The sequence below is a fragment of the Leptonotus elevatus genome, chromosome 15 (assembly GCF_054856555.1).
Source record: "Leptonotus elevatus isolate MCC_2025b chromosome 15, RoL_Lele_1.0, whole genome shotgun sequence".
NCBI classification, from domain to species: domain Eukaryota; kingdom Metazoa; phylum Chordata; class Actinopteri; order Syngnathiformes; family Syngnathidae; genus Leptonotus; species Leptonotus elevatus.
This window is the reverse complement of record NC_141253.1, coordinates 19885645-19912450: the sequence shown is the minus strand read 5'-3', so window position 1 is coordinate 19912450 and position 26806 is coordinate 19885645. Positions and strand designations below refer to the sequence as shown.

General features: G+C 38.2%; 1 protein-coding gene and 1 long non-coding RNA gene across 5 annotated transcripts in view; one reads left to right on the top strand and one right to left on the bottom strand.

The window, feature by feature from the left end:
- The window catches only part of fbxw2 (F-box and WD repeat domain containing 2), a 126028-nt gene that overhangs the window by 48934 nt on the left and 50288 nt on the right, over window positions 1-26806 (top strand). For all 4 annotated transcript variants that reach the window (XM_086097226.1, XM_086097227.1, XM_086097225.1 and 1 more), the window contains one exon: window positions 9636-9722. In XM_086097226.1, the coding sequence (XP_085953352.1) occupies window positions 9636-9722 (87 nt within the window). The remainder of the gene's footprint in view (window positions 1-9635; window positions 9723-26806) is intronic.
- On the bottom strand, window positions 12061-14189 carry LOC147162353 (uncharacterized). The gene is made up of 3 exons (XR_015097281.1): window positions 13550-14189; window positions 12316-12676; window positions 12061-12096 (listed from the first exon to the last, which is right to left on the bottom strand). It is a non-coding gene; the product is annotated as an uncharacterized LOC147162353 (long non-coding RNA).

Sequence of the window (26806 nt, the reverse complement as noted above, 5' to 3'; positions counted from 1 at the left end):
GCTGCTTGTTGATATTGGTATGGTATAGGATAGAATCAGTGTGGTTAGTTGATTTGTGTGAATGCTGCTTGTTGATATTGGTATGTTATAGGATGGAATCAGTGTGGTTAGGTGATTTGTGTGGAAAGAGGGAATGTGTGAGTAATTATGAAAGTGAAAAAGAGAGGAGGGAGTTGGATGTGAAGAAAATAGGGGATTAAACGTGATGATGAGCCAGTAAATAGTAACCAAAGTGAGATTTTTAGGGCCCGAGCAGCTACCGTTGCAAGGTCCCTCTTGTTTTTGTAAGAATTATTATTATTAGGGCCCGAGCAGCTACCGTTTTTTCATTCGTATTCTTCGTTCGTATTCTTCATTTGCATTCATCGTTCGTATTCTTCGTCAATCTCATTTTTGGTGACCTAAACATTTATGAAAATTTACCAAACTTTGCACACTCCTCGGGCTCAGCGAAAAATTTGATATTATGAAGCCATAACAACATAACAACATATAGCGCCCCCTAGTGTGGAAAAATATGCACCAATCCCGGCATGTTTGACCGAGGGCAACAAAAATTGGCAGGCACGTGAAGCGCCCCGAGACACACAAAAAAGTCAGTAGAAGCCATATTCTAAAATGAAGTGAGCTATGAATTTTTGAATGTCCAATTTTGGCCCATTTTTGCACATTCACTGTGGTCATTCTTTTAGCCTATTTGCCAACAGTTTTCATCCAATTTACTTCTGACTTGGCATGTATCATCTCAAGACCTGCGATAACAACTGGAAAACAAAATCTTGACTTTTTGAAATACTATATGACAGGGGCGGGGCCTCAAACTTTGCCTTTAATATTTCCTTCATCAAAAAAGAGGAAATGCTTAATAACTCCGCTGTATAAGCTCCAAAAAATCCCAAACTTCTCATGCATCTTAATAGCCACTGAAAACATCTATATGATAATATTCGGTTATGTACCGCCACCTAGTGGTGACAAGAAATGTCGTACTTGACATTTTTATCTATTGTGCAGAGCCCGTTTGAGGGATCCCATTGAAATTTTGTCAGAAAAGCCTAAGATGTTGATCTTGCCCAACACCGAATATTGTAACTTTTCGCCAAAGGGGCGTGACCTTTATGGTGCAGCGAAGTCTGATGTTTCACCGTGACAATAAAAGCTGCGTTAACTTGACCAAGATGATCCTATCTTCTCAAAATTTCACACATTTGGTGAGAGTCCAGGTCTGAATACATCTACGAACTTTGTACTGATAGCGCCACCTACTTGCAATTAAAAAAATTAATAAAAATTCTTCAACTTTTTTCTCCAACCACGTTAACTAGATCTACTTCATATTTGCTCAGAAGAGTGTTTAGACCTTCATGAAGTCATAACACGAAGTTTGGGAGTTTTCGCGAATCGCTGTGGGCGTAGCAAGGTACTTTTTGCCAAGAAAACAACGCCAAACATGCACAGAAACTCATGAAACTTGGCACACACATCTGGCCTGGCAAAATTAGCAATATTTTATCATGTATTGTGCGATTTTTACCAAATTTACTCACTCGCGCCCCCTAGAATTTTTTAACAGAGCAGCCCAGGTTGTACGTTTAAGCAAGATCTACGAAAAAAATTTGGTATTTGAGGAAACCCAAGACCTACGAAAAAGTCTCTTGGACCCATATGCTTAAATGAACAGGAAGTGAGCTATGAATTTTTGAATGTACAATTTTTGCCAATTTTTTAACATTTACAGGGGGCATACTCTTGCTCATTTCTCCCACGTTTGATCCAATTGACTTCAATCTTGGCCTGGACCATGTCAAGACCTGGGCCATCAACAGGGGGAAAAAATCTTTCTAAATAATATATGACGGGGGCGGGGCATCATATTTTGTATTTCATATTTCCTTCGCTATGAAAGACAAAATACGTAATAACTCCCCGGTACATGCTCCAAAAAATCCCAAACTTCACTTGTGTGCTTATGAATATAGTCAGTTTAATAACTTAGCTAATAACTCTGCTGTACAAGCTCCCAAAAATCCCAAACTTCTCATGCATCTTAATAGCCTCGGCCTGAAAACATCTATATGATAATGTTCAGTTATACATGTAGCGCCATCTAGTGGTGACAAGAAATGTCATACTTTACATTTTTATTTATTGTGCCGAGCCTGTTTGAGGGATCCAGTTAAAATTTCAGAAAAGCCTTAAGATGTTGATAATGCCCCACACCGAATATTGTAACGTTTCACCAAAGGGTGAGGCCGTTATGGGGCCGTAAAGTCCGATGATTCACCGTGACAATAAAAGCTGCGTTAACTTGACCCAGATGATCCTATCTTCTCAAAATTTCACACATTTGATGAGAGTCCAGGCCTGAAGACATCTACAAACTTATATTTGTTCGCACTGATAACCCCACCTACTGGCAATTTAAAAAAATAATAATAATTTTGCAACTTTTTTCTCCAATCACGTTAACTGGATCTACCTCATATTTGCTCAGAAGAGTGTTATGACATCATGAAGTCCATGATGTCATAACACAAAGTTTGTGAGTTTTTGCGAATCGCTGTGTCCGTGGCAAGGTACTGTTTGCCAAGAAAAAAACAAAACAATATTGAGGGTTTAAACATGCACAGAAACTCATGAAACTTGGCACACACATCTGGCCTGGCAAAATGAGCAATATTTTATCGTGTATTGGCAATTTTTATAAAAATTACTCACTAGAGCCCCCTACAATTTTTTTACGAATCAGCCCCGGTTGTACGTTTAAGCAAGATCTACGAAACATTTTCGGTATTTGAGGGAGCCCAAACCTACAAAAAAGTCTCTTGGGCCCATATGCTTAAATGAACAGGAAGTGAGCTATGAATTTTTGAATGTCCCATTTTTGCCAATATTTGAACATTTACAGGGGGCATACTCTTGCTCATTACTCCTACACGTTTGATCCAACTGATTTCAATCTTGGCCTGGACCATGTCAAGACCTGTGCCATTAACAGGGGGAAAATCTTGAGCTTTCTAAATACTAAATGATTGGGGTCTGGCATTATATTTTGTGTTTCATATTTCCTTTGCTATGAAAGACAAAATACGTAAAACCTCCCCGGTACATGTTCCAAAAAATCCCAAACGTCACTCGTATGTTTATAGTCACGACCTGATAAGGTATTTTGTCCAAAATTTGGATACTCTTTGTAAGTGTGATAACTAAGTCATTTATGAATATATTTTTTACTTTCCACCACTCAAAATGTTCAGTGACATCAGAACAATCCATACATATGTACTTTTTATTTATTTATTTTTGATACCCTCTAGCGCTCTATGGACAATAAAAGCAATATTGTGCTAAGAGTAAAACTAACTATAATGTGTGTGGGGGGGTGTGCGTGCGCGTGTGTGTGTATATATATATATATATATATATATATGTGTATATATATATGTATATATATATATATATATGTGTGTGTATATATATATGTATATATATATATATATATGTGTGTGTATATATATATATGTGTATGTATGTATATATATGTATGTGTATATATATATATATATATATATACACACACACGCGCACGCACACCCCCCACACACATTATAGCCCTATGTTAATCTCTGATTGGCTTACACTGACATCTTGCCCTATGTTAGCCAGTTGATACCTCTTCTGGGATGTGCTGTGTTCAAGTTAGAGTGAGAAGAGCCATGAGTATGAATGCACAAAGCAGTCAACAGAGAACACCACAGACAGCGCTCTTACAGAGAGCAGCAGAGACATCTGTAAAATGACAGATAGACTCACCTGCCATGGCAGGGGGAGACTTTTTACTTGGATTCTGTAACATAAATAACGCTCGTGCAATAACTATAGGGCTGTTATAAAATGGGAACATTTAAAGAGTTACGTTAGAAGCAAAAAGTAGTTTTGTTATTTAGCATAACAAATGTAAGGCCGTTAGTTCCAAAACTGGTTGTAAAACAAGTTTGAAATAAGATATACACTTTGTTTCACTTCATGATTGTGTGCTACTTTGTGTTTAACTTTCATATAACATTTCAATGAGATATATTTATGTTTGTGGTTGTACCGTGTCAAAATCTTGAAAAACTCAAGGAGGATGAATACTTTACTTTTGCAAAGCACTGTATTTCGACCTAAAGCGCCTGGCAAAACATGGCTATAAAACCTATGGATGACTTCAGAATCACCCCCGAAACTAGGTATGCACAATAACTGGTTTTCTTCCACTGATACCGTTAATTGATAACTTCCTACTTCTCCACACTGATATCGATAACAATATATATATTTTTTTTTATTACAATTATATTATATTATTATTATTATTATTATTCTCTGTTGTAGCTTAAAAGAATAAGGGTCATCGACGTACACATTTGTCTGATGATGCCCATTTTATGATTGATCTTGTGGTGCAACCAAAATGAAATATTACAGTCTTCCCACGCAAGACTTCTCCATTTTCTCCTCTTAACTTGTCATGCTTTCATGATGACGATACTTTTGCTCTGCCTTTCGCCGCCATGAAGATTTTGATTAGTTTGGGTCTTATAGGACCGTCTCTGCACCGTGTTTAGCCATGTTTAGCGAGCAGCAGCTAGTAGCTAACGAGTGGTGCGAGATAATGGAGCGCGGTCCATTCCCTGATAGTACCCAAACAGCGGGGAAAGCAGGGAGAATGGGTGACTGTTCAACGTGTAGGCACAGTTTTTTTTTATCCAACTGGGGAGTTGGAGAAAGAAGAAAGGTATTGTAGCTCCTCTAGCTCCATGGTCAGATGTGCTAGAACCCATTTTTTACACTGAAGCAGATGCAATGACATAATTCACAAGCATTATAATGATTGGTTAGTAGATTCCAATTTAAATGCCTTCGACCACATTCATACCATCTACCGAAAATACATTACAACCCCTATTCTAAAGTGGTAACACATTATCATGTTCAAATGCTTACCATGTTATCTGCTACTATTTGTATATAATGAACAAGTATCTTTTCATGTCAACAACACATGTAGTAATATTTTTCACCTGATAAAGTGACCACACACGTACAAAATGTTTCAAGTAACATTTTATTTGTAAATTTACTCTAAATTTGAACAAGTCTTTAACTTAATTATGTTTTACATTGCCAATCTAAAATCAAAACAGGTTTTTCAGACAAATGGCTTTGACGATAACAAATGTGTACTACCTTTTCAGTAACAATATCAACAACTTGAAAACAAAAAGGGTTACGAACAGGCAGCCCTAACTAGTACAGTGTAGATGTATATACCGGTTTCTTAGGTTCATCTCTAGGAAGAATTAATTTAATTAGAACCAATACATCAACGCGTGCGCACGCACGCACGCACACACGCACACAATAAGCAACTGAAATCACAAATGTGTTAAATGGAAAGAACATTTATTTACACACAAAAAAAATTATAAATCGAAAATATTTACAATCCCTGCCCAACTTACCTGTGCACAACAACCTGGGGTTTAAAATAATGACAAAATAATTGTTCCTCATAATGGGCATTTTAATTGTTCTCAGTGTTGTTGTATCAACATCAAAGTTGTTTGTTAAAGTGATTAGTCAAAGTGCACTCTTGTTCAGTCAAATCTACTGCAGTTCACAGGCCTACTACGACGGTGAGGTAGGATCTTGAAAGTCCAGCTACTTGGAAAATGAGCCAGGCACAAGCTCAGATCAAGGGTTGCTCACCATCTCCCTCGTAATGGAGAACTCAAAATCCAGTTCCGACCTTTGTCAATGGTCAACAACCTAGCCTGTATGCAGTAAAACAAGACTATTAACTGTACTGATCAAACATCGATTATCATATAGGCCACATATCCAATATCTAAGCACTATTGTAACACAAATGTGAATCATGAAATTTAATTTCAGCAGTACATTTCTTCATTTTTTTAATGTTCTAACCCCTTATTAAATCAAACAGGAATTATGATTTTTTTAAATGAACTATTTCTTAAAACATGAAATTAAAAAGTATTTTCATTTCAACCAACACATCAATTTGGGTAACTGCAATCATGAACAAACAATATTCGGAAAAATCAATGAATACAGTACTCCTTTTAACAGAAACAGCTTGTTGATATTTTTTTTTCATTCTAATCCAAATGTATTTCAAATAAAATGTACACAAAACATAGAAAACATAAAATCACAGAATTTAGCATCCCAAGAGTCACACATCTTATTGGTACCACATACTTGGCCTTATTGCACGTTAAACATATCTGCACTACACTTAGTTACAGTTGACTTACCAAGACGCCTGCCAGAAGATAGCTCCCGGCTCTCAGAATTCCAGCTCGCCTCTAGAGCCTCTCTAGATATCACAGTAAGAAAAATAGGTGTCATACAGTATGGCAAATTGCATTGCAATACGTTTTCATTTTCATTAGTGACCATGCTACGGCCTGCTAATGCTAGTGGTTAGCTTCGATTAGCGCATGGGACAAACTTACCAAAACGAGTAGGAAGACGGTCGAAAACTTTCTCCAACTAAGTTGCCGCTGATACAATAGTGTTCACTGTTATGTACAATCGCCATTGCGATGGCTTTTAATAATTTTATTTCGATTTAATTCACTTGGTGTTTATCTGAGGCAGCAGCTGTCTGTCAGCTCTCTCTCTCTCTAGAGTGTGGTCTCAAGCAGCTCGAAAAAGAGTAGGTCTAATTTCTACACAAGACACATCTAGTGACTTGAATGCCTTTTTTTCTTTGCCTAATAGAAACATTGAGTGAATTAAACAGAAAATTAACATGTCAATTAACTTTTTTTTTTTTTTTAATCAACGGGAACTGAGTTTGGGGACAGTGTGTCGAAGTTTCGATCGTCTTTCGACTGTTTGGTGAATTAGCCTCATGTGCTAATCGATGCTAACCGCTAGCATCAGCAGGCCGTAGCATGGTCGCTAATGAAACCTATTGCAAATACAGTTTGTGATACCGTATGTTGATACCTATTTTTTATTACAGTGATGTATAGAAAGGAGAGCTAAATGGTTAGTGTAGTGCAGCTATGTTTAACGTGCAATAAGGCCAAGTATGTGGTACCAATAAGATGTGTGACTCTTGGGATGCTAAATTCTGTGATTTTATGTTTTCTATGTTTTGTGTACATTTTATTTGAAATACATTTGGATTAGAATGAAAAAAATATATCAACAAGCTGTTTCTGTTAAAAGGAGTACTGTATTCATTGATTTTTCCGAATATTGTTTGTTCATGATTGCAGTTACCCAAATTGATGTGTTGGTTGAAATGAAAATACTTTTTAATTTCATGTTTTAAGAAATAGTTCATTTAAAAAAATCATAATTCCTGTTTGATTTAATAAGGGGTTAGAACATAAAAAAAAATGAAGAAATGTACTACTGAAATTAAATTTCATGATTCACATTTGTGTTACAATAGTGCTTAGATATTGGATATGTGGCCTATATGATAATCGATGTTTGATCAGTACAGTTAATAGTCTTGTTTTACTGCATACAGGCTAGGTTGTTGACCATTGACAAAGGTCGGAACTGGATTTTGAGTTCTCCATTACGAGGGAGATGGTGAGCAACCCTTGATCTGAGCTTGTGCCTGGCTCATTTTCCAAGTAGCTGGACTTTCAAGATCCTACCTCACCGTCGTAGTAGGCCTGTGAACTGCAGTAGATTTGACTGAACAAGAGTGCACTTTGACTAATCACTTTGACAAACAACTTTGATGTTGATACAACAACACTGAGAACAATTAAAATGCCCATTATGAGGAACAATTATTTTGTCATTATTTTAAACCCCAGGTTGTTGTGCACAGGTAAGTTGGGCAGGGATTGTAAATATTTTCGATTTATAATTTTTTTTGTGTGTAAATAAATGTTCTTTCCATTTAACACATTTGTGATTTCAGTTGCTTATTGTGTGCGTGCGTGCGCACGCGTTGATGTATTGGTTCTAATTAAATTAATTCTTCCTAGAGATGAACCTAAGAAACCGGTATATACATCTACATTGTACTAGTTAGGGCTGCCTGTTCATAACCCTTTTTGTTTTCAAGTTGTTGATATTGTTACTGAAAAGGTAGTACACATTTGTTATCGTCAAAGCCATTTGTCTGAAAAACCTGTTTTGATTTTAGATTGGCAATGTAAAACATACTGAAGTTAAAGACTTGTTCAAATTTAGAGTAAATTTACAAATAAAATGTTACTTGAAACATTTTGTATGTGTGTGGTCATTTTATCAGGTAAAAAATATTACTTCATAGAAAGGTACTTGTTCATTATATACAAATAGTAGCAGATAAGATGGTAAGCATTTGAACATGATAATGTGTTAACACTTTAGAATAGGGGTTGAAAAAAGATGAGTAAATTAATTGTTGATATGAAAATATGGTTTGTTTATGATAACAAATGTTAGCAGATAACATGGTAAGCATATGAACTTGATAATGTTTTGCCCCTTTAGAATAGGGGTTGAAAAAAGACAAGTTAATGAATTGTTGATATGAAAATATAGTTCATGTTCAGGATAACAAAAGGTAGTCAGGCATTTGCAGATAATTTGTTCACATTAAAATAATTAGTAATTGATAACAGTCTACAAATATTGGCGGAATCACCAATATTGAACGTTGGAGTGGATCTGCAAAAAGGTTTGTATTACAGTCAATAAAACAGATTTTTCAACATGAATTCATAATTTACCATCATGACTTCATCTTTTACTTATGCATTTTAATTATTAGTAATGGTATTTATGAATCATGAGTTAATCATTAGTTAATATTTGGAAATTATTAGTTCATATTTATTTAACAGTTACAAATTACTGTATTTCAATATGAGTTAACATTTGCTCATCATCATTTCATATTTTGTTTATGCCTTTTAATGATTAGTAATGGATATTTCTTAATCATGAGTTAATCATTAGTTAATATTTGCAAGTTGTGAGTTCATAATTCTCCAATAGTTGCAAATTATAAGTTCATCATGAGTTCAGATAATAGCTCATCATGACTTCATCTTTTGTTAATCCATTTACAAGTTATTAGCTAACAATTTGTAAATTATTTATTCCTAATCTTTTCATATTTACAATTTATTAGTTCAATCTGAGTTATCATGACTTCATCTTTAACTAATGTATTACAAATGGTTAACTAACAAACGTTATTATAAAGTGTTACCATTGTTTCTTTAGGAACGCTACGAGGCTTAACTTGCTTTCTTTATAGGCGTTTCACATTGCTCGGCAGAGAGCCTGCCGCCATTCTACGTTACTACGCACTGAATGTCCAAATAAAGTTTCTACAAATTTTATTAAATTGGAAATTATTTTTGAAAAATGAATCTCAAAGTTATGTTAGTAATAACCAAATAAATAATATAGAACAAGCGTGTCATAACAGTCAGGGTTCCTTTTAAGGACTGAGACTCAGTGTATTACTAAAAGGCTGGTACCGGAGGACCTGAGGGTCCACAAGGGTTGATATAATAAAAGAAGATCTGCTTGATCAGAAGGGTTTTAGAAATTAATAAAAGAGCCTTAAAATCATTTTAATTTTCATACAGGTGATACTACAAAAAAGTGAAGTGGAGTCTGTGGTGCACAGTCCTGGTGATTACATCCTCCTAAGTGCTGATAAGTATGAAATAAAGGTAATGCTGATGTCTTCACTCTATCCTGAACTGTAAAGATATAAAAGTTCAATGGCTGTGAGACCATTATGCACTACTTAATAATTTTAGACAACTTTTCATCATATCGTGTAAAAAGGTACCTACAAATTTTTATTTTGAAAGTAAACCCTTCAATATATGTTTGTGCCATTTTTCAAAGATATCAGTGTTTTAATTCAAAGACAAGTGCAGGTCTCAGCGGCCAGTCGGGGGCATATTAAACATAAATTACCACACTATGGTCAAGACTTCAAAAACAAAGCAGAACTAACACAATGGTACAACTTGCATACTTGCTTATTTCAATTGAACTAATCTTAACTTTTCTACGAATTCAATAATTTATTAATTTCAACTCCCTATAGAGATAATGGCTTCAACAATATATATATATATATATATATATATATATATATATATATATATATATATATATATATATATATATATATATATATATATATATATATATATATATATATATATATATATATATATATATATATATATATATATATATATATATATATATATATATATATATATATATATATATATAAATATATAAAAGTAAACTGGAAGGGAATGCCCAAACACATATAGCCATTACTCATAATGTAAAGGCTCCAGCACTTTTTGTACTGGTTGGAAAAAAACAGACAAGAACGTCTCTCCTATGTGATGTCGCTGTAGTTGTACTGTTATGTTCTTCTGCTATTGTTGTTTTGTGTCTTTTTTGCATTTAAATTTTGTACTGTTCTCTCCTTTCTCTATGTCTTCCCCCCTCACAAACCTTGTTAGATATATTATCTGAAACTTTGTTGCACAGAAAAACTGTTCTAGCATAAAAAGTTACACAGAGCCACCATTCTGCTTGACCATGAAGATGAACAGGACAAAAAACGAGAACAAGCAAGCAACAATAATTTTACTCTGTTTAATAGCACTGATAATACCGTGCTAGTTTTATGACAAAACAAATCAGAGGTGGGAATTCTGTCACATTGACCTCACATTTGCTCATTAATATGCAAAAGTTCCGAACTTTCGGACAAACATTTAGAGTGACGCCATCCGCTATACTCATCATTTTGGAAGAGGATGACGTCTCAGGCGCCAAATTTCAACAACTCTGGTGTGGTCCAGCTAGCTAACCTTGTGTTGCTAATTTTCACAAAAACTAAACACCTAAGGGGCATTGTAGCACACTATAATGTAATAAATTACTGATAATGTAATAACGTCTGAAAATGTAATAAAGTTTGTACTTAACTCAATCAAAAATGTAATAAATCCCAATAATAATAATGCATCGTATTTATGTAGCGCTTTTCTAGACACTCAAAGACACTTTACAGTGGAATGGATACATTATTCATGCACTCACACATTCACACTGTGGTGGCGGTAAGCTACTTTAGTAGCCATAGCTGCCCTGGGGCAGGCTGACGGAAGCGTAGCTGCCAGTGTGCGCCTACGGCTCCTTTGACCACCACCAAACATTCACACCTTCCATACACCAGTGTAATTAGCACTGGAGGCAATGTGTGTGAAGTGCCTCGCCCAAGGACACATGACTTGGGGAGAGCGCAGATCAAACAGCCGACCAATAATGTAATAATTTAACCAATGTTGTAATAAAAAAAAATCCTGTCTGATATTGTAATAATGTTTTTAATGATAATATAATACCTTATTACATTATTGCATATTTATTACATTTTCAGGTGGGTCTTTTTTTCTCAAAACTGATCATGTAAAAGTTGACCGATAATGCAATTCATATGTTAATTTTTCATTCCTAAGTGTAACCAAGATGTTATTCTTTCTTCGGAGGCTGGGAAAAGGCGGGTTACAATTTGTTAGGTTAATATGTAAATAGAGACAAAAGACCCCAAAAACTTTATTTAACAAAGGGAGCATGCAAGGCGTGAGGTAGACAAAATGCAGGGAATGAAAAAAGGTCAGCAAAATACGGGAGGCTCTTAAAGGCAAGTAAGATAAACTAATGTGGATGGGCGAAATGAGAGGAGCTGGTAATAAAAACCTACTACTAGAAAGCAACTAGACAAGGATAAGGTGTTAGCAAAAAATACTAAGCACACTAACAAAAAACACGATAACACAAGGAGAGAAAGATCTAACCCCTAATTACAGGAGAAGCGAACTAGAATCTACTTACGCGGACGAATAAGACACAAGAGAACAAACAATTGTCAGTAAGTAGACACTTCACGAGGGAGTCTGGCAATGGCAACTAGAAGCAATATTCCGGCAACCAGCTCCACTCACTCCACTGATGATGTCAATCAGGTGTGCGCTGGAGACTCTGCCCATCCACCAGCTCTTGTGACTGAAAGAAAAACAGAACAGATTTACACGCACCATGGATCACAACATCGACCCCCGGCGGCCGACCAGGTTTCAAGGGATGGAGCGAGTAGAAGTCCCAGAACAGAGACGGATCCAGGAGCAAGGAACCCAAGAACGCTCCTCAGGACCATAACGCTCCCAGTCGACCAGGTACAGCACCCCCCCCCCACCCCCCCTCTTCCTGGAGTCCAAAACAGACCTCCCAGTATAGGCAGGCTGGCCATCGATCACACGAGGAGGCGGAGGTGGCACCGGCGAGAGACGCAGCAGGCTGGAGACGACAGGCTTGAGCAGAGAAAGATCAAAGACGGGATGTACTCTGAGAGGCAGAGGCAGCAGGAACCTGACCAGCCACAGGATTAACCACGGAATCAACCTTGAAAGGCCCGATGAACCTAGGGCCCAACTTCCTAGAAACCCCAGCCAGGTTCAAGTCCCGCAAAAGTCACACCTCCTGGCCAGGGCGGTAAACAGGAGCCGGAACCCGATGCCGTTCCGCCAGTTGCCGACTACGAGCCGCAGTGCGGGACAGGGCAGCCCGTGTGTCAGGTTAATTCAACCTAGAACATTCAATAAACAGACACGGAAGGAAGACAAGAGATATAGATTGTTATTACTGGCCAGGAGAATGAACAAAGATGTGCAGATCACAATCTCCTGCCCATTCTGACACATTCTGTCATTCTTCCTCTTTTTATTGGGTTGACCTACCACATGGACATTACTGCTCTGAGGGGTTTGGGGAAATACGTAGCAGCAATGTGACAATCATTTACAGAAATTAGTCACTACACAGGCAACAATGCAATTAGTTCAAACATTCCTTAACACTAAAAGCTACTCAACCATAAAAATGTTCCGGCCACTTGTCTTGTGATGAGGGCACAGTTCCTGTCTTGTGATGAAGTCGACTCCAACTCGCACAGTTCAGAGGTCACATTGTTGAATAAATTCACAATGTTGAATAAATGCTTTGCAATTAATAAAAGACTAAATATGGGATAATTAAAATACATTAATATAACATTTCCCCCCCGTCTATCACATATTTACTCAAATTCTCATATCACCTGTCACTTCAGTTAGATTTTCATCAGTACTAGGATAATTTAAAACATACCAAGTATTTGTTAAATAGGCAAACTATTACCATCATAGAGCATAACATAGTATTTTTTCTTTCCATCATAAAAAACATATTAGTGAAATAATCACCATCACAATAATACAATCCAAAATGTTGTCCTTCAAGTGCAATCAATGTGTTGTATATTGTCAAATGTTCGTAATCCAGTGTGCACAATGTCCGGTGTTTCTGTATGTAATATTCAGTGTTAGTAGTTCAGCCAGCTGTCTCTCCTCCCCCTCAAGATGGCCCCCAAAACAAAAATAAAAACAAAAGAAAGCTCCAAATGAGTCCGATCGAATCTTACCCTCCGTTCGATTCAGGAAAGGGATTCAATGTCTCCTTGATTTGTCCCTTCTGACACTTCCAGCACAATGGACAGGCCCAAGACTTCACAGTGGTTGCGGAACCTTGTTGGGGAGCAGTCAATGTGCTCCCATCCTCTTCACTGACTGACTTGGTCAGACTTTTCTCCACAGCTAGACAAGCTGCTTGTTTCCCCTTCTCTGACTTTGATTTGGTCAGGCATCGCCCCGCAACCAGACAAGCTGTTAGTCAATGGTACCTGTTGTGCCGTGCGATAGGTGAATCAGGAGGGTCGTTCAGCGGTCTTCACAGCCTTCGGGGTCATCAACAACACTTACAAGGACCTTCCCGCCTTGGGCTGGACCTTTGATCAAAACCCAGTCACAACCCTTGATGGGAGGTTGGCCTTCCTGCAGAGGCAGAGAGTCGTCTGGCATTTGATTAAACATTTTCACTTCCTCGTCATTTAACAATCTCGTCAGTTACTTAAATCAATTTCTTTCATCTGCATTACTTACTAATTACAGGTTATTTACAATAGGCAAATTAAATAGTCTACCACACAAAATTTCAAACAGACTAAACTGCCCTGTTCCTTTTACAATTCTCCAAACTATCTGACCATAATCTTCATGCCTTGGTCATGTATTTATTCCTCTTTTTTTCTTAACAATGTGACTTACAAGGTGGCTTTCATTCGTTACTCCAAATAACTAGTATGCCATATAGACATGATATATTTACACAATGCTTTTGCCATAATAATAATGTCCATAAGGTGTTTTGCTGGAACAATTTCAACTCATTTTAAAATGTTATCAGTACTTGGTAATATTCACATGTTCAATTCAATAAAATCCATATACACTAAGAGAAATTGTAGAATATTAGAAACATCAAATCTATATACAACAAAACTTCTACAAACAAAAACACAACTCAAAGTTACTATCCACTTAAACTTTTACTACATATAATTAATTATTAATAACACCTTAATTTTTACAGAAGTTTTGCATTTTTCTAATTGGTGCACTACAGTGTTCCCTTGTGTATCACTGGGTTAACATACTTTATTTTTCTTATAAATTACACGGTCTTACAAAAAATCCACAAAGTCAGCAAGATTTTAAAAAGCAATTGCATAAACAATAGGGACCTCATAGCCGTCACCCTAATTTGCGAAAGAACACTGTAATTTACATGTCTTGGAACTGCAGAATTTTGAGGTCTGCCCATACTAAGCTCAGTCAGGCATTTTTAAAACGAATTGTATCATACGACATCTTGTGTTGTTTACAACCATATAGCTAAGTTTAATGTAATATTTTTTTCCAACGTTATATGTAGTTATAATAAAGCCACCATGCATATCAATCATCTTGTAAACAATGAATATATGATACTGTCTTAAGTTCTACTTCATGTTTTCTAAACAAAACTAAAGTCGTAACCATATCAGTAATCAACTGTCTGATCAAATGGCTTTCTAATATTTTGGTAAAGCCAATACTGCCATTGTTCAATTTAATTCACAAACTGCATTTTTCACATTTATCTATCCATCAAAATTTGTCAGACATTGTCTTTGTCATCGGTGTCTCAATTCAATTTCAGGAGTGGCATTATAATCTAAGCATAATTATCTACCCAACTCACGCAGTAATTGCACAGCCCCAAAATCAAAACAATAGCATAATCAAAAACAACAAAAGCTCACAACGGGTTACAATACCACCCAAGGGTTTGAGATATAATTTAGTTGCACAAAAGTGTAATATAACCTTAATTTTAATATTCTAAATTTTTTAGTAAATTAAAGTTGTGTTTTTTCCCCTTTTTCTCACAGTTCAATTCATTTTCTTTGATGCCATAAAAAAAAATCGTCCATGCAAGTCAAAATCTGACTTTCAAATGTACCCAAGCAATTTAGAATTGCTTGAGAGCGTATTGTGAGACATTCACAATATCCTTGTGGTAACTATATATATATATATCATATATGTATGTATGTATCTCTTCCTTCTAGTGTAAATTTATACCAGAATATACAATTTGGGTGTACAGTACTGTTATAGTACTGTTCATTACTTAAATTTTCATCAAGGACATCTTTACTTCAGAATCCAAATTATTTAATAATGTGTGTCTTTTAGTAAATTCAATCAGCACTCCTTAATCAATCAGCAAGTCCTTAATCACTAATCAAATTCATCTCTACTTCAGCATCTTACTTCAATAAATAGTCTTTAGCATAGATAATATTTACTTCTTCGCTCTGATTTCCACTTACTTACATGCTGTCACTAAACCAAATTCAGAAATACTTTTTATCCAGAATTAAACTGGAAGAAGGTTAAACAGCTCTTCCTGCACAGTTAAGAATAAAAACAAAAAAATAATGTCATCTTTTCTCTTTTCTTAATCTCATCTAATCTGACGCAGGCTCTTACCATCTCAACACTTAATGTTTCCTTCTACCATAACTGGTATACATTACTGTACATCATCAATTCAAACAACTTCCTAGTTTGTCCAGCATAATCCTTACCCTCTTTAACCTGTCTTTTCTGCTCTACTTACAATTTCACTAGTATGTTAAACATTCCCATACCTTCTTTATCACACCAACATGTCTCAGCTTTCTTTCCCACATTCTTTATAGTCTGAGCATGTCTAGCATAATTTATAGACTCATCTAAACTTTGAGTAGTCAAATTCCACTCCTTCACTTCAGGTTTCTTACTTAAATTTTGTGTTGTTAAATTACAGTCTGCATGAGTCTTTGTCAAGTCTGTTAATACATGCAAACACCACAGTAATACAACTTTTAAAACATTTCACTCCTAATAAGTGTTTTCAAATTTAGTCAATACGCGTTTAAATCACTACCTGTCAAAAGTAATAGTAAATAGTCCATAGTCTTTTCAAGTACATAATTGTCTTCCTCTGTTAGGAAGTCATTGCAATTTCACATAAAAGCATCTATTATTTGAGTGATATTAAGGCCTTCCCCATTTGGGAATTTGCCCAATGATGCTCCTATAAATACTTTACAATAGTCATAGCCAAAAATCATCAATACTTACTCAAAACAAAGTTTCAGATTTCTTTAAACTTGCATTTAACAAAACCAGATTTGCGTTCTCTAATATCTAATAATATGCATGTCATTATGTATTTTCCATTTCTATCATAAGCCTTTCATAGGAGGTGAACTATTGCTAAATTCTTGTCTGCAGAAAGCAGAGCAGGGGAGAGTCACAGTCTCTCAAGATCAGGCTAAGGAAGAAGCAATGCCCCTCCCTTTTGTCTGTCCACGCTAAACTTAATTACCTTCATTCTTTTATCTTTTAATTTTTTAATACATTTTTTAGTTTTTAACATGATAAATTTTCCATAAAAATCATATTTTACCTATAGGCTACATCACTAACACAGTCGTCCTTTACCGGTTATCTGTTTGTTTGTGTTTCAAACTTTTGAGGGCAGATTCTAGCCCAATGCCCTCTAATATTACACTTCCATCAAACATCTTCATTTCTTGTGGACTGATACAGGTCTTCCACTTGTTTTCATAACTTCTTCTTCTTTACTTTGACCTCTACCTCTGTTTCCGGAATAACTTACTACATCTTCTTCTTCTCCAAACCAGAATGTTTCTGCTTCCTTTCGTTCTGGTTTTATTCCACTCAATGCATTTTTTAACTGCTGCTGATATACACCTCCTACCAGTTTATCATCAACAACACCACCACTTGCTCTAAACACTTTCTCTCGAATCACACTCTGAATTCATCCACTAATTAATCTCCAGTCCTCAAAAAAGGAACTTAGGCTCACTTAAGGGAGCCTGTGCTATGGCCATGGTCATTCTGGAGTCCATCACGCCTGCTGGAATCCTTAGGTCTTTTGGCATCCGGCTCTCGAAGGACCAAGTTAATGGCAGGTTCATTCAACCTAGAACATTTAATAAACATACATGGAAGGACGACAAGAGATATGTATTCTTATAATTGGCCAGGAGAATGAACAGAGATGTGCAGATCACAATCTCCTGCCCATTCTGACACATTCTGTCGTTCTTCCTCTTTTTATTGGGTTGACCTACCACATGGACGTTACTGCTCTGAGGGGTTTGGGGAAATACGTAGCAGCAATGTGACAATCATTTACATAAATTAGTCACTACACAGGCAACAATGTAAACATTTCAAACATTCCTTAACACTAAAAGCTACTCAACCATAAAAATGTTCCGGCCACTTGTCTTGTGATAAAGGCATAGTTCCTGTCTCGTGTTTTAAGTTTTGTGATTAAAGTCGACTCCAACTCGCACAGATCAGAGGACACCTTGTTGAATACATTCACAATGTTGAATAAATGTTTTGCAATTAATAAAAGACTAAATATGGGACAATTAAGATGAATTAATCTAACACCGTGCTTCCCGCCAAACACGATGGGTCCGCCGAAGATGCAAGTGGACAAAAGGAACAGAGACGTCCCTCTCCATGAGGTAAACACAGGAGGCTTGAAGAGAGACATACCTGTGGCCGAACAGACAAGGGAGTTGTGGGCGTACCCCACCCACAGTAGGTGGGAAGACCAAGACAGGGTGACGATGACAGACACAGCGCAAGGCAGCTTCAAGGTCCTAGTTAGACCATCAGATTGGGGATGAAACCCGAAGGAAAGGCTAAAAGAGGCCCCCAAAGCTTTGCAGAACGCCCTCCAGACATGGGAAGTGAACTGCGGTCCCCTGTCTGAAACCATGTTGCAGGGGATGCCATGGAAGCGGAAAACGTCCTCAACCAGAAGATTAGCAGTCCGCAGGGCTGAAGGTAATTTGGGAAGCGCTATAAAGTGGTCCATCTTGGAGAACATATCCACAACTGTGAGGATGACAGAGTTACCGCATGACAAGGGCAGCCCAGTGACGAAATCCAACGCTATATGGGACCACGGACGAGAGGGGACAGGAAGCGGGTGCAACAATCCATCCGGAGAACGGTGTGACAGTTTGTTGTGGGCACATACAGAGCAGGCAGCAACAAAGTCCTTAATGTCCTTGCTAAATATCGGCCACCAGAACCTCTGGGAGACGAGGAAATGGGTCCTGCTGGCCCCCGGGTGGCAAGCCACTTTTGACTTATGTCCCCACTTGAGTACCTCGGATCGAAGGCAGACAGGAACTAACAGTTTTTTCTCAGGACATACTACCAAGATCTGCGTCTGCGTCTGCGTCGTCGTCGTCCCCCCCCCCCCCCCCCAGCAGCGCTGCCTACCCTTTCTTCCACCTCCCACCGAAGAGCCCCGAATACTTTGGCCACAGGTACGATAGTCTCTGGTTCCTGATCGTCGGGTCAGGGCTGTGGATTCTGGACTACGCATCAGGCTTAATGTTCTGCGAACCTGGTCTGTAGGAAATAGTGAAGTCAAAACGGGCTAGGAACAGAGCCCAACATGCCTCGCGTGAGTTAAGTCTTTTCGCTCAACGGATGTAGGAGAGGTTCTTATGGTCAGTAAACACCTGGAACGGCATCTTCACGCCTTCCAGCCAGTGCATCCACACCTCCAGCGCGAGAACGATAGCCAGCAGTTCTCTATTCCCAAAGTCATAGTTTATTTCTGCCGGACTGAGGCGACGCGAGAAGGCGGCGCAGGGGTGCAGCCTCTGGTCGACCGGGGATAGCTGGGACAAAACTACCCCCACTCGTGAATCCGATGCATCAACCTCAACAAATGGGAAATCAGGATTAGGGTGAGAAAGAATTGGAGACTCAGTAAACAATCGTTTCAAAGAAGTAAAGGCTTCTGGGATCCAGACAAATGGTATTTTAGTGGATGTAAGCCTTGTCAAAGGTTCTGCCCTACAGCTGTAATTGCGTATGAATAATATAAGAATTGGCAAACCTGAGGAATCTTTGCAAGTGCTTCCTTGATGTAGGAGTAGGCCACTCGACCACAGCCTGTATTTTGGCTGGATCACCTTTTCTCCACGATGAACCCCAGAAACTGTATCGGAATGGAAAATCACACTTCTCTGCTTTGACAAAGACAGTCTCTGAAAAACAAGTCGGACGTGCTGTACATGTTCCCCTGGGTCTCTGGAAAAAAAATCAGAATATCATTTAGATACGAAACAAAATCTATTCTCCATGTCACGCAGTGTCATTGATTAATCTTTGAAAAACCACAGGTGCATTGGTGAGTTTGAATGTCATGACAAGGTACTCAACCTGACCCAAAGGTGTGTGTTAAATGCGGTCTTCCACTCTGGAAGTGGGTAATGGGTTACTACCGTCAGAAGACGGCCATCAAGATCGTTGACCTCTTTAAGTACATTGAGTTTGGTAACAGGACACTTTACGAACTGCACTACAGAATCATAAAGCGCAATAGCCGTAACATCAAGCCCACCAAATGTAACCACCGCATTGAGTTCGAATGTCTTCTGGCTGGCCCCGCTAACGTTGTCTTTAGGCTAACATTCATCCTTGGTGTACTCACAAGACACAGCAGAAGGGCTGGTGAGCTCAGTAGATCGCTGAGTCATTTGACAGTTTCTGGGAGCGCTGGGGGCCTGATTTGGCATCACAAGACAAAGATGACCAGATTCCTTTCCACGCTCCCTCGCTCGTTCTCGTAGCCGGTTGTCCAACCGGATGGCCAGCCCAATCAGCTCCTCAAATCCGGAGGTTTCATCCCGCGCTGCCAACTCGTCCTTGAATGAGGCCCGGCCGAAAAATTCCACAGAGGGCTTTCTCATCAAAGCCGCTTTCTGCAGCCAAAATGCGTAAAGCAATTGAAATATATATTTCCTTGTGAGCAGTCCAACAGTCTAATTCCTGCTTCCTTGTCTTTAACTGGATGGTCAAAGACCTTCCTCATTCAGAGAGGAAGGCATAAAGTGAGGAACGCAACTCTGGATTATTGTAACTAGATGCCATGGCCCAGTCAGCAGCCTTGCTAGAAAGTAAACTCATAATGTATGCCACCTTTGATCTGTCATTAGCGCAAGTACAAGGCTGCTGATCAAACACTAAAAAACATCGGTGCAGGAATTGCCTACAACCGCCTGGTTCGCCACTGTAGCTGTTGGGATGCAGGAGGTTAGGCTCCCGGATAGGTGATGCATTGACTAATGGCGTGGCAGGGGTAGCGGGTGACTCCGCTGACATAACGGGGGTAGCCCTAAACGCAGTCAGTTGTGCGCACGTCTGCTCGAACTGTATCCCAAAATTACCTATGGTGGTGTTAAGTGCATTAACAGCTTCTCTAAGTTCCTGTAATGCTTTCTTGTGGCCACCAATTTTGCCTTGAACAGCCAAAGCCTTATGAAATTGGTTGCCCTCTGCGGGGTCCATGTTAAGGCCGGAATATTCTGTTAGGTTAATATGTTAATAGAAACAAAGGACCCCACAAATAGCAAAACCAATAAACAGCGATCACAAAAACTTTATGCGAGGCGTAAATGCAGGGAACAAAAATAAGTCAGCAAAAGACTAACAGGAGGCTCTAACAAAGGCAAGTAAGATAAACTAATGTGGATGGGTGAAATGAAAGCAGCTGGTAATAAAAACATACTACTAGAAAACAACTAGACAAGGATAAAGGGTCTGTGTGCAAAAAACACTAAGCACACTAACAAAAAACACAGCCACAAGGGAAACGCGATAACACAAGGAGAGAAAGAACTAACCACTAATTACAGGAGAAGCGAACTAGAATCTACTTACGTAGACAAATAAGACACAAGAGAACAAACAATTGTCACTAAGTAGACAGCTTCACGAGGGAGTAGAATATTCCGGCAACCAGCTTCACGAGGGAGTAGAATATTCCGGCAACCAGCTCCACTCACTCAAGCGCTTATGAATCGGACTGATGATGATGTCAATCAGGTGTGCGCTGGAGACTCCGCCCATTCACCAGCCCTTGTGACTGACAGAAAAACAAAACAGATTTACACGCACCATGGATCACAACACAATTAGGTTTTGATTCTGACGTTTTCTGGCATCTTTCATGCTAAATGAGCCGACACAGCGGATTCATGCAAATCTTTTTTCTAACTTGCTGAAATACGTCTCAAAATAATACACAAAACAAATATCCAATTGTAAGTGAATAAATAAAAATACAAATTTGCAAGCTTGTGTTACACTAACTTCTACATTGTGTGCTTTGAGAATCTGACCATGTTATATACACTTGAACGAGACTGACTGTTGCTTCCCGTGCATACCACTTCTCCAGTTTTCCTTTTTTTTATTTCTCTGAGAGCTCAGTATTGTTCATTCGGTAATTCGACATGACATCATCATTGCGCTTTGTCTCTTTCTTTTTTTTTGTATGTGCGTGAGTATGTGCATGAGCGGGTGTATGTGTGCATATGTGCGTGCGTGTGAGTGTGTGCTCATTAATTCACCTAAAACCTATTAAAAATCCCATACCGTTCACCTAAACCGAATACTTCAGAATCCAGCTAGAGTCGTGAAGTCAGAAGACCTGAGGAAGAATCAAAAAAAAGAAAGTAAAGTGAAATCCAGCACTGACCAGACATCACCTACTACCCACCGAGTTACCAAATTTTTCACCAACCCCCAAAACATCTAAATTCCAACAAATTAGGGATACCTTAAGAGACCAAAGGAAATAATGAGGAAAGGAAGGAAGGATAGATGAAGCAGAGTGAGATCCACAGACATCAGCCTCCACCGATTCAACGACCAGTGGAAGAAGCCGATTGTGTTTGAATTTCGATAGATGCTGGTGTGGTGGATCTGGCATGCATGAAAACCTCCACCAAAGAGGGGAGCCGTCGACCCCAGCCAGGACAGAGCAAGCACAACCTCCCAGGGCCCCCCAGGCCACGGCAGCGCCAAGGCACAACCCCCGGGCCCCGCAGGGGCCACCGGCCGGAGAGCAAACCCAAGAGCGCCCCCCACCCCAACACGGCCCGCGCCCCAAGCCCAACGCAGCAGAACGGGGCACGGCAGGTCCGCCAGGCACCCCACCAGTCCACAGACCCCGTTCCCCCCACGACCCCCCGCCCCCCAACCCACACCCGCCACCCACCACAACCCAGCCCCAACCACCCCCAGGCCCCCAAACCCCCAGACACCCGTACCCCCCCCCCCCAACCGGGAGCAGGTGGCTCTTGCTAACAGGCAGAATTAAGTAATTATATTTAGATTAAAAGATTCTATATACGTAGACCATGTTTCTATACATTTTGATATTTGTTTGTTTTTTCGAGGCAGATATTTTTTCCATTAAAATGTGATTTATGAGGAGGTTAGACCATTGGTCGATATTCAGAGTTTGTTTATTTTTCCAGTTAACAAGAATTGTTTTTTTAACGATAGTAAAGGCTACAAGTGTAGATTGAAATTGTTTACGTGGTAAGTCAGTTGTTGTTAGGTCACCTAGCAAAGACAAGTTTGGAGATAAAGGTATCCTACAGTCCAAGATAGCGGAAAGTTTTTCTAAGACTTGAGTCCAGAAATACATAACCGGAGTGCATAACCTTAAAGCATGAAAATAAGTGTCTGTAGTGTTTTGTAAACACTGGAGACAAATGTCGGCTATTCGTCCTATTAGAGAAATGGGAAGATTATTCCAGCGCTCCAAGTCACTATAAATGCTATCCAGAAGTGGAGTAAAGTTTAAATGAATTAAATCAGTTAATTTAGGTGAGATTTTTATGCCTAAGTATTTTAAATTACCTATAGGAAATGCGTAGTGTGGGTCCTGGCTTGCAGGGTTCCATTAATTTTTTGTACTAGGTAAAAGTCTTGATTTTGTCCAGTTAATAGAATAATCTGATAAATGTGAGAATTTAGTTATTAAGTCAAATGCTTCCCCTAACAAAATAGCAGGCTTTTTTAAATAAAGTAAACATATCGGCATATAGATTAATTTTGTGTTCTGTTACCCCAGAGTGAATTCCTTGAATCCTTCTTTCCTGGCATATAGCTAATGCAAGCGGCTCAATAAATATTGCAAATAATAAAGGGGACAGTGGGCATCCCTGTCTTGTGCCTCTCTGTAGAGTAAAACTCTGAGATATGATCCCATTAAGAGTAACTGTAGCTTTAGGAGAATCATATAATATTGTTACCCAGAGAATAAATGACTTCCCAAAGCCAAATTGATTTAAAATAGCAAAAGAGGAATGACCAGTTAACTTTGTCGAAGGCTTTTTCTGCATCCAATGATTTAATAACTGCCTTTTTATCATGCCACTGTGACATGTTAATAAGGTTAAAGAGCCTCCTAATATTATTAGTAGAGTGACGACCTTTAATAAAGCCTGTTTGGTCGCTATGAATGATTGTCGAGATTACTGTTTCTGGTCTTGATGCGAAAGCCTTAGCGATAATTTTAACATCAGTGGTATCTAGTGAAATCGGACAGTAACTTGATGGAAGGGTGGGGTCTTTTTCTGGCTTTGATAAAAGTTTAATTGCTGCTGTGTTCATGTGTGGACATATGTAACCATTAGTTTTAATTTCTGTTACTACTCTTAAGAATAGTGGAGCAAGCATGAACCAAAAGTGCTTAAACAATATAGCCGGATAACCATCCGGGCCAGTTGCTCTGCCATTAGGCATACTATCTAGAGCACTGTACAGCTTGTTTATAGTAAGTGGCACATCTAACATATCTTTATATTCAGTAGTTAACTGAGGTATATTTAAGCTACTGAGGAATGCCTCAATATGCTCAGGGGTAGGCTTGTTAGTTTCTGAGTATAGGTTGCGATAATAGTTATAAAAAAATTTGATTAATTTCTTCTGGTGATTGTGTGCATTCACCAGTCGACCCTTTAATAGCCGTTAAGAGATTTTTCCCGATTGCGTTGAAGTTGGTTTGCAAGAAATTTACCTGATTTGTTATTGTATTCAAAGTTGTTGTATCTCAATTGTTGTATTATAAACTCTGTCTTTTTAGATAACATATCGTCGAACTGTATTTTTGAATTTTGTAAGTCAGTCCATATTTGGTTATTTGGGTTTATTGCGTACTCATCCGTCAGTTGTTTAATTTTATCTTCCAAGTCTTTTTCAATTTTTTTATCCTGTTTCCTTTTATAAGATGAATATGATATAATTTTACCTCTAATTACCGCTTTCCCAGCTTCCCAGAGAAGAGATGGAGATAAGTCTGGAGAGTCATTTATTTCCAAAAAGTCTGCCCACTCTCTTCTTATGATTTTGTCAAACTCTGCGTAATTTAGCAGTGAGATGTATGTAGGTATCATAAATGCTTATGTATACTCTACAAATAAAATTGTAATAAATACGCAATAATGTAATAGGGTATTACATTATCATTAAAAATGTTATTACAGTATCAGTCAGGATTTTTTTTTTTTACATTATTGGTTAAATTATTACATTATTGGGTTTTATTACATTTTTGATTGAGTTAAGTGCAAATTGTATTACATTTTCAGGCGTTATTACATTATCAGTAATTTATTACATTATACCGTGCTACAGGCATAAGTCACAATTTTCATTTGAAGATTTGGGCTGTTAGTTTCTGTTTAGAATGTGTTTTCTTTTACCAGGGCCATTGTCTTGTCATAACTGAGGCACTGTAAAATTATGAACAATAACTTGTCCCTGCACTTTATCTTCTACTTCATGTAAAATTAATAAAGTGAATGAATAATGATAATGAATAAATAATGATAATGATAATAATGATGATAATAAATAATGATAATGATAATGAATAAAGATTCTTAAAATACTACCAGTATAAATTAACTTAAACATATTAAACTCACCCTTTCGTAGGATGTTATTTCTAGAGCTGTCAAACAATAAAATTTTTAATCAGATTAATTACATCTTAGAATTTTGATTAATCACTTAATTAACTCAACTAATTTGCTTCCAAAAATGTATAAACACATTCTATTTAAAATATTTCCATGGTCCCAAAAGCGTGTTTATACTTTTTCTTTCTTCTTTTTTTTATGCTAGAGCATACCGAAGGCTTTGATGCAGCTTCTGACCTGAAAATGTTGCTTAAAGAGTGCTACTCACACTGGTGTATAGAAGGTGCGAATGTTTGGTGGTGGTCGGAGGGGCCGTAGGCGCACACTGGCAGCCACGGTTTCCGTCAGCCTGCCCCAGGGCAGCTGTGGCTACTTAAGTAGCTTACCGCCCCCACAGTGTGAATGTGTGAGCGCACGAAGCGTATTTGAGTATCTAATTAGATAGAAAAGCGCTATATACATCTGATGCATTATTATTATTATTAAAGCAATGGTAGTTATTACAAAAAATGGCCAGCAGGTTGCAGCAGAATAAAAGTGATCAACCAGGGCCATTTTGCAACAAGCTCTTTTCCCCAGTGGTTCCCCACAGCTTTGTGAATAATGATGAAACTTAGCTATATTCTAATGCTACCAGCCGCAAAACTGAAATAGATACAAATAAACTTTTTTTTCCTGATGAAAGAATCTAATCTTTCTTTTGGTAGGTTCCATGTTTTTAGAGCAATACAAAATATTCTGTCGGCCTTGCAAAAATCTGTCAAAATCCAGTAAAACAGCGGGGAGCGAAGGAGGTTGCTTCAGTGAAAATGACTGGGAGTGAATGAGTTAAAAATATTAAATTGCGAGCGAATTATGGTATTTATGGACATCAGTCAGCCCTTGTTTGTATCTGTGAATGTTCGTAAGTAGAGGACTACCTGTACTATTAAAAAATATTTTTGCTTAGTTTCCCCAAAGTCATCAAAAAATGTGAAGCTTAGACAAAGAAAGATAACCCAAGTAAACATAAAATGCAATTTTTAAATAGTGATTTGATTTAAGGGACCAGACAAAGCACAGCTCACAAATCCCTTATGATGATTACAATAAATGGACAGGCGTTTTCCCTGCCTGGACATGGGTCACTTCGGCCCCCCCATCTGGAGCAAGGCCTGGCGGTGCCGAAAAAACAACGTGGGTCCCCCTTCCCATGGGCTCAACACCTGTGGGAGGGGCCAAAGGGGTCGGGTGCACTGTGAGCTGGGGAGAGTCAAAGATGGGGACCTTGCGGTCCAATACCAGTCTACAGAAGCTAGCCCTAGAGACATGAAATGTCAACTCTTTGGCAGGGAAGTAACCTAAGGGTGTCCCTATGTGCACTTGGCACCAGGACGCCCTGGGCCGCAGTTCAAATAAACTTTGTAGTTGTGCCATTGGATTTGCGGCTGCATGTTTTGGATATTTAACTAATCACCA